The sequence below is a fragment of the Labrus bergylta genome, chromosome 10 (assembly GCF_963930695.1).
Source record: "Labrus bergylta chromosome 10, fLabBer1.1, whole genome shotgun sequence".
Classification (NCBI taxonomy): domain Eukaryota; kingdom Metazoa; phylum Chordata; class Actinopteri; order Labriformes; family Labridae; genus Labrus; species Labrus bergylta.
Window position 1 is genome coordinate 9,700,289 of NC_089204.1, and position 8,901 is coordinate 9,709,189.

General features: G+C 41.7%; 1 protein-coding gene across 1 annotated transcript; it reads right to left on the bottom strand.

The window, feature by feature from the left end:
• Window positions 1-88: 88 nt before the first annotated feature.
• macroh2a2 (macroH2A.2 histone) lies at window positions 89-8,625 on the bottom strand. Its single transcript, XM_020626961.3, has 9 exons — window positions 8,404-8,625; window positions 7,054-7,233; window positions 6,000-6,106; window positions 5,008-5,202; window positions 3,736-3,834; window positions 3,563-3,662; window positions 3,387-3,476; window positions 3,048-3,222; window positions 89-622 (listed from the first exon to the last, which is right to left on the bottom strand). Exons 2-9 carry the CDS (start codon window positions 7,223-7,225, stop codon window positions 457-459), a joined length of 1,104 nt encoding a protein of 367 aa, XP_020482617.1. The 5' UTR covers window positions 7,226-7,233; window positions 8,404-8,625; the 3' UTR covers window positions 89-456.
• Between the last annotated feature and the right edge of the window lie 276 nt (window positions 8,626-8,901).

The window sequence follows — 8,901 nt, forward strand, 5'->3', positions numbered from 1 at the left end:
TCTTGTTTTTACAGTGCTGTAGCATTTGAGATTGAAGTAAATTGAATGTTACATTTTTTAACTTCTCAAAATAAGAAAAGAATAAGTGTTGGTGTAAAACATCTGAGTTTTTATTTCAAAGCAGAATGAGAACCACAGATCTTTAGTAAACTAACTGTATCAGAAACTACAGAGGCAGGAAAAAGAAAACTGTTAGAATTGTACATGGAATGTAAAAACATCAATGAAACGAGGACCCATAAACTGTTCAGATTTAAATTATCTAATCTAAAAAGAATTATAACATTTTGAAGGAACAATGAAACATAAATGTGAAGAGCACTCCACTCACAAATATTTTTTTTCCTCTTAAACCAAAGACAGATTCCACATGAAAAACCCCTACTGTCAAACCACCTATCTATACCAGCGGCGACAAACAACAGTTAGAAAAACAAACTCCTTCAGCAGGGATCCTCACTTGGTGTCCAGCTTGGCCATTTCCTGAAGATAAATCCCAATGCTCTCACTGTCAAACAACACAAAGTAAATGTTCTTCAGAGAGGAGCTGGTGGACGACACAAAATGGTTGGAGATGGCCTTGAGGATGAGCTGGGCGGCTGTTTGCTTTGGGAAACCGTTCCTGTGAGAGTCGGCGGGATAAAAGTGAGAAGTGAGAAGTGAGCAGTACATTCTAGTGAAGAATTCCCATCATGACCTGCAGCTAAAAGCAACATAGATCCAGGGTGCGATTTACCGGGGTGGGTGGGGGGGGTATTTCCCCCCCTCTGGTCTATATATCCCTGCCTCTGTTGAATTATTTTTTATCTCCGGTGGGGACAGAATGTGTCCCCCCCCCCCCCCAACACAAATCATTCCAACAACATCTCTCGTGAAGTAAACTCCACGCAGCCACCGTCACTCCGTCTCGTTCCACAGAGAACTACTCTCGGAGATTCTGCTCAGAGACGGAGAAATGTGGGCGGGTCTAATTTTTAAATTGGCTAATTTAGTCAACATGACATTAAGATTGACAGGTGGTTTGACCGATCACAAATGTCTATAACATTTAATACACAAAAACAGTATTTATCAAGCACTTTTCTTATATTGAAGCTGACGTCTTACAGAGAGCGCTACTTGATGAATTAAATGTAAAAAAATTGATTCAAATATTCCGTGCAGTGGTTAAATTCAAGTTCTGAAATTGTTTTAATTAAGTAATATATATAATTCTATATATATATATAAATATATTCTATATATATAAATTCTATATATAGAATAATTACTTAATTCAAACAATTGAAGAACAAAAATAATTATTCTATAAGAAATTATTCTGAAAGAAATAGCCTAAAAGGCTTCAAAGTCTATAGGCCCACTTTATTTTACAAATCGCACCTTGCATAGATCTAAACCATAAGGTGATACCGCAAGTGTCACTATCGTCCTACACTAACCGTTACAGCTAAGGCCTGGCAGACACTAAAAGAAAATTTGAGATCCCACACATGACGACGAATCATCCCAGATTAACAGTTCAGTTCTTAAAGTGTGTGGCGTGCTCAGCACACTAACCGATTCATTCACCAACCACCAGAGTCTCGACTATCAAAACGTGTAATCTCTCGTGGTCCAACTCCTCTCACTGTCAGTTGGATTGTGGTTTGCTTTACAGGACACGATGTATAAAGTGAAGGTTGCTCCTGTATTTATGACATCAATCTATCTTTATGCTTCGCCTTTGCTGTCGTCGCCATGGTAATATTTGTCGTGCTTGCTGCATCAGTCAGCTTGCTTCCTTGGTCGGCAATTGTTCTGTCCCACGTGCCAATTCAGAGTCCGTGCTCGGCCGTCCTCGGTTTTCTCACCACACAACAGGATTTCTGATCTCAAATCAGGGCGGCCCTGATCGTCTTCCAAGCAGATCAGGGAGGTTAAAAATCACACCTCAAACACACCTCACACCACAGGAGAATCAGGCAAGATAATGGGGACTATAGTGGGAAGGGTGGAAATCACAGACCAATCTCTTCAGGATAAATGTGCCTGAATAAAATCTACCAGAATGCAAGTGTTCACTACTGACAGGCTAAGACTGTGACTCCAAGTGTCTGACAACGTTAAAGAAAGGATCCCTCCTGAGATCGAACTCACTGTGAAGGTAAAGGGGTTGTTGTGTCTTGTGCTGCTTCAATCGGTCAGTTTGATGTTTTCTTGTATGACTTTGGTGTTTTAATGTTGGCTTGGTTCACACACATTAACACAAAGTGACACTAATACTACCTTAACAAAGGGATAGTTTTGTAGTGATGCTTTCCATAATGTTATTAGGTCATTTCTATGAGACCTTGTGGTAAAAAACAACACTTAGGTTTCTTAAGTTAGTCTTTAATAAGGTGTATTCACTCTAAGAGATTGCACTGAGGCCACAGCAGCTTGAATCTAGACTACAAGCTGAAGCAATCAAAAAAAAAAACTATTGTATGTATGTGTCATTTAGACACCAAAATATGTAAAAAATACAGACTTTGTCTAACAATTCCAACCGTATAAAGCTCTTAAACGACAATCAAAATATGAAGTTGGTGCCTTATTCTACCATTCTGGGCTCAATAATCAATCTTTGTTTCCCAGCAGAGTAATCTATCTATTACGACCAGCCGACACTGTCGTCCTCATTCATGCACGGCCTGCTCCGACCTCCACCTCAGCTGCAAGGAAATGTGGACAACAGGAACGCGAGGAATACAAAGACTCTGGTCTTTCACCTGCTCTTTTTTAAAGCGTCTCGAGTTGTGAACACTTGTTGTGAATTGGCACTATACAAATAAGGATTGACTGATTGAGTATAATGCTCAGGTGTTAGAAAAGGAACTGACACTCCTGTTATTGACAAAGAGTCAAGAGTCTCCGTCAAGCAGCCATTTCTTTAAACTTCATGTCAGAAGAACCGTATGTCATCCCTAGTGAGCTGCACGTCAAACCTAAATGGACAGTAAGCAGTACCGGCTGACACCAAAACACCTTCGCTTCTGTGTTGTGAGTGAAGAGGGGGAGCTCACCGTCCAGCAGGAAGTGAAGGGAAAGCCACGGACTTGAGCTTCTTCTCCTCTGCTGCAGAGAGGCAGTTCTCCACCGTCTTCTCCAGCTGGTCCTCGCACTTCTCTGAACCCCACTGAGGGACGTTACAGTGGATGACGAAGCGAGCTGCCATCCCACTGGCCTGACTTACGGCCACTGCAGGGAGCAAAGACAGAAGTATGGCAAACTTTACACACATAGCTCAGGTCTCTGGATGTGTCGAGGTATGTTGTGTTGTTTGGAAAACACTTTAAAATGTCAGATATATAATCTGGGTAGTAGTGCAACAGATCACACATCTGTCACATGACATTCTGTACCTGATGCCACCTCCAAAGGTCCTTGTGCTTTTCGTAGCTCCTTGACTGTATCCTGGAACTCTCGGCCTCCTACTTTCTCCAAGGCGTTGCCTAAAAGAGAGCAGAGCAGAAGGTGAGCACACAACTCAAAGCTTTGAAGGAAGTGGTTCATAAAAAATAAAACAAGTCCTTCTCACCCACTCCGTCTTTGAGGTCCATTTCTGCATTTGTTGGGTTAATTATCCCCTCCACCTTGATCGTTCCAATTTTACCGATTTCACTTTCCGTTAGTGAAAGCTGTGGATTCATACAGTCATCAGCTAAGCGCAAGGAAACACACTTCTCAAATGTAAACATACGGGAGTGTTACCTTCTGTCCAAGGAAGAGGCTCTTTGCTGACAGGATGGTGAATCCTTCTCCTGGACCGTCTTCTCCTGTGGAGTTTGGTACAGACTCGCTCTCTGCGTTCTGTGCCGGACAGAAAGAAAGACTCAGTTAAACCAAACTTCAATAATCACAGAAACAAACACATAGCAAGGTTTCCCACCTCACTACTTGAGGGGTACAGATATCCAATAGAGTATCCAACTCTCCCACAGACTCTTGGGTTTGTGACATGTTCTTTGATTAAGTGAGTCTGAGCTCTTCTAGCTTTAACAAAATATATTTTGTTTTCTTTATTTAGTAGAGACCCATTGAGCAGATTGACAATTTATTGGAAATATACTGATGGATATCAACCAATCAATCCATCTTGTATTTGTATAGTTCAAAATCATTATTAAAAGTTATTTCAGGAAACTCAGAGCTGGGCTCCTGAACCATTAATTATCACCTTTGAAATTGGAAGATCATTTGAAAAGTAATTATTAATATTATTTTTTAACTTCTGGTAAATTTGGTTTCCAATAACGTCATTTTGTTTCACTTGAATTCACTACTGCCAACTTGAGTCAGCTGACCTCATTTGCTGCTGACCCTGTTGTTATCCCTCTTATCAACTGACACATCTGTTCCATGAAAAATGCCGGCCGTGGAGGCGCGCAGATTTCTGTGAAAGACGTTAATACTTCTGGCAACTTTGTGGTGCCAGTGCGCAGCACACTGACTTGCCCGTTTCTACTCAGTCTCTCATTGGCTGTAGTAGTCACGAAGCACTAAGGTCCTAATAGTTCAAATGAGGTGTGAGTCGAAAAAGTCGGAGTTCATGAATTAGTGCAGAGAATAAAAGTGAAAACTGGGAACTGTGGTGTAAATTTTGAAGCAATACGTGGCTCTTTATTAATGTGATTTGTTTGTATTAAGTCTTTTACTGGACTAGTAGACACTTAATAAGAGGAGCAGGTCTAGACAGAACTCTTTATTATTTATAGAGACCTGACAAATAGCGTTGACACAAGTGTTGTTGTTATTGTTTTAATCTTTTTTTGGGGTGCTAATAACTGGTATTGTAGAGGTGAATTGACAGACTTAAACCCATAGGGCATAATCAGTCAGGCTCTAATGTTAGGGCTGGAAGTAAATTCTTGAAGGTCGGATCTTGAAAGAATGTCCTTTGCATCATATGGGGGCTTTTTTAATGGTCTCCCCCCCTCCCATCACATAAAGTTATATTCTGTCCATGTCGATGGCTTGACTGACCTTTGGCTTTCGCCCTCTTTTTCCTTTAACCTTTTTAAAGACTTTGACGGGTTTCTTGCTCTTCGAGCGTTCCTCTTTCTCTGGGACGGATGCCTGGCTGTCCACTTTCACCCGGCTCCCCCTCTTCTTGGACAGCAGCTCTGGGTGGATCCGAGGAAGAACCCCACCATTCGATATGGTGACCCCACGCAGGAGCTAAAGGGAAAACATTTCAGAAACAAATATTTCAAATCCGTGGACACATTTCCAACCTACATGTAATCCCGAGGAGGCTGTTCTCTTTAAGTGACATGTTCCGTGCAAGCAGATGTGAAATAAGAGTGGACGTTCCCAGTAGAGATCAGCCACGGTGTTGGGATACTTCACACCCTCTGAAATATTAGCTGCTACACACACCATCTGCTGTGAGACCAAAACCTTAACGATCAACCACACAGGCCTCACACACAGGGAAAAGACTTCACTCACATCATATCAAGGACATAACTTCTAACTAATAAAACAAATAATAAATGAGTGAACACAGCCAAAACACTATTTATGTCGGCTGCTACGCCACTGCTTTCTCTGGAAACTGTAAATCTGTGCTATATTCTAATGTTTTCAGAGACTTAACGATGCTCAGTCTGGTATCATGAGTGTGTCATGCTGGAGCTTCAGGTGCGTCTGACAGAGCAGAGGAGGTTAAAGGAGCACCATGCAACCTGAGCCACCAGCGGCTGATGGTAGAGAGAGATACGTGTGAATGCCGTGCCCCTAACTTAGAGATCAACACTTTATGTCCAATTTCCATCATAATATTTTTGTAAACAAAATGTATTGCTGTGAATGTTTCCCCTGCGCATTTACAGGTCTCAATATTTGAAGTGTCAACTAAGCTTCTCCTCACTTTTCCTCTTCACTCTCTTGTGATGATATCACCCTCTGAACTGTCTCTGATGTCAGAGGTCTACACCTAACTATTAATCAGACACTTTTAAACGCTGTGTTACCTGGTTGAGCTCCTCGTCATTGGCCACAGCTAGCTTGATGTGCCTGGGAGTTATTCTGCCTTTCTTGTTGTCCCGTGCGGCGTTTCCTGCCAACTCCAAGATCTCAGCTGAAAAAAAGAAAAGAACACTGTATATCAAACATGCAGGGCCCTATCGTACGCCCCGCACAAAGCACCTTGCCGTGCAGTTCAGGTGTCTTTCCTTTTTTTTTTTGAATGCCCAGTGCTCACCTTGTTCTAACAGCAAAGGAACTTGCGCTCTAAGTGTGTAAGGTTTGTTTTAAAATGAGTTGCGTTCAGTCAAAAAGCTGGCGCTCTCCTATCTTGAGGACGCAGAAAATGAGCGCACCTTCAACCACCTAAAACCTGCTCAAAGTGTAAAGTCTGTGTCCCAGTGTGTTCCAGATATGAAGAGGACGCATTAAAAAGAAGGGCAAACTAGTTCACAATACTCCTCAACTGAGCTTAATCCACACACGGGACGCACAACAGTGCACCTACTGCACAGTTTAATATCAGTGTATGTGCTGACACATTCAAATTGTTTTTTTTTAATGGAGTAGAGGGCTGGGAGAGGAAAAGTTTTTGTTTCCGTTTGTTCCCCAGCCCTCCTACGAGCGCATGCTCTGTCTAAGACACACAGAAACACATGAAGAAGCACACACACACTCCCATGCTACAGAGAGTTGGATTTATAATACATCTTATACATAACTATCAGTGCCACTGACAATCTAGCCCACAGATATAAGACCGTCCTGTATCCTTTATGCAGAATTATAGAATGTAGCCAAGGAAAGAATGATTAGCTATGTGTTGTCTATTTACAATCTGTAATTTAGATACAATTAAATACTTAAACAAATAATATAATAAAGCATTAAAAATCAACTAACAACAGCAGTTTAATATTTGTTTGCATTTAATTCAATTTATAATCATTTCTATTTGATTGCCATTAATCAAGAACCAACACAAGTTTTGTTTTTTTGCTCAACTTGTTGACAGCTAATGAAATCATTATCACTGAAACTGTAATGAAGCTTGAGCTTTACCTGCCAGGTACTCTATGACTGCTGCCATGTAGACAGGAGCCCCCATACCGATGCGGTATTTGTGCGTGCCAATGCGCAGGTATCTCATCATCCTCCCGACGGGGAAGATGACACCCGCCCTGGCTGAGCGAGACAGCTTGGTGGCCTTCTTCTTTCCTCCTCTGGCTGACATCCTGCTATCTGATACAAAGCACAACCACACAGAGAGGGTTAAAACAACTTACGGTAACGCTTCACATTTGAATTCATAATATTACAGAAAGAAAAAAAAAAAATCCAAATATTGTCAAAGGTTGTTTTTTTTTTCATTGTGGGAAAACAACAATATTTCTGGCGTTATTTGCCAATGTTATTTTTATTCTGATATATTTCCAGCTGAAGGAAAAGTAGTTTAAACCTGTTCAAATAAAACCAAAACAGAAACACATTTTAATTGTATAATTTATAGTTAAATATTTTGTTTACATCTTATAAGTGATGGACTTTGACTGTCAAAAACAAATTGGATGAGAACGACAACATAACAGCAAAACAACCTTGAGTTTTGTCTAGGAGGGAAAAAAAAAGGATATATACGTCACAACCACAACGGAGCTGCCTTAACAAAGTCGGTCGTTTTCTCCTTTTACTTCAAACCATACATATTGACAGCGTACGGTACGAAAGGTTACCGCCCCCCTCCCCCCTCCCCTCCCCCGAGGTCTCCATGTAAACAAGTTCCAGCAATGAGCGCTCTGATAGGCTGCGGCCTGCATTCTGGATGTATATATGCACTACAGGCGCACGAAAAGGTGGAAGGATATGGCGCGTGTGTATGTGAGTGAGTGAGGTGTTCGGCGCATGAGCCGAATGTAAAAAAAAAAAAAGACGGGAATGTGACCGGTGCCATGAAGCCTCTCGTTACTGTACCGTACCGAGCCTTACAGTCAAAACAAGTCGCTACGCAGACGTAAAAACTGGATTTTTCTACCACTGTTACTGTCACAGCGACACAAGCTGACACACACTCACACACACAGAGGTGATTTTATTTATCAGCTCAAATGTAGCAGGGACACGCACACAGTTAAGGGTTAATGTTAGCTAGGTTAAACCAGGTCGACATGTTTTAGCTAGTAAAATCATTCACTCCTTCTATTGCTTGTAACCCCTACAATAGAAGAGATTAACCACAACGACCCATTCCTCTTAATAAACCCCGCCCGCCCCCTTTCTTTTTTTTTTTTTTTTTCCATGTAGCCTCCAATCCTCTGCATGTGTGTAATTACACCAGACATGGAAAGTAAAGCGCCCCCGTCTATCCGGATATGCGCCGAGGCATGAAAAATGGAAATCCCTCCAAGTTTATACCTGTTTTGCACTCCTTTCACGCGAATCGGTGCGTGCCAGAGGTTCTCCTTCGCGAAACACGGAATCCCCCACGGTGAAAGACGTCGCGCTTTGTTTTGGTTCCGTTTATTTGCTGTCCTTGTGCGTAATCTTGCTTCCTAACCTTAGGGGGAAAAAAAAAAACACACACACACACAGCAAGCAGGAACAGCGTAGTCTGGTCGGAGGCTGGCTCAGTGCTACTGATGCTGCTGAGGGGAAAAATTCAGTAGAGGGAATATTCATTGCAAACGCCCCCCTAACATGGCTTCAAGAGGGAACATGTTGGTGGAAAGAAACGCGATGTGATAGAGAAGGTGTGATGTCAAATAAAAATAAACAATGTTAAGAAAAAAATAAATGCTTTTGTAGATTCAATGGTTCAATAAACTGACCTCTAATAAGGCCTTATAATATGTGGGCTCTATTTTAAATCACATTTCCCTGCCTCCCAGGCTGTTTTTCCTGCACGTCTCCAAG

What these genes read in the sequence shown, in the direction of transcription:
- macroh2a2 (XM_020626961.3), bottom strand. Translation starts at nt 7,225, where the DNA reads ATGTCAGCCAGAGGAGGAAAGAAGAAGGCCACCAAGCTGTCTCGCTCA. An exon ending in GCCTCTTCCTTGGACAGAAG is followed by an intron (nt 3,663 to 3,735) that starts GTAACACTCCCG and finishes ATGAATCCACAG; the next exon opens with CTTTCACTAACGGAAAGTGA. An exon ending in ACCTTTGGAGGTGGCATCAG is followed by an intron (nt 3,223 to 3,386) that starts GTACAGAATGTC and finishes TGCTCCCTGCAG; the next exon opens with TGGCCGTAAGTCAGGCCAGT.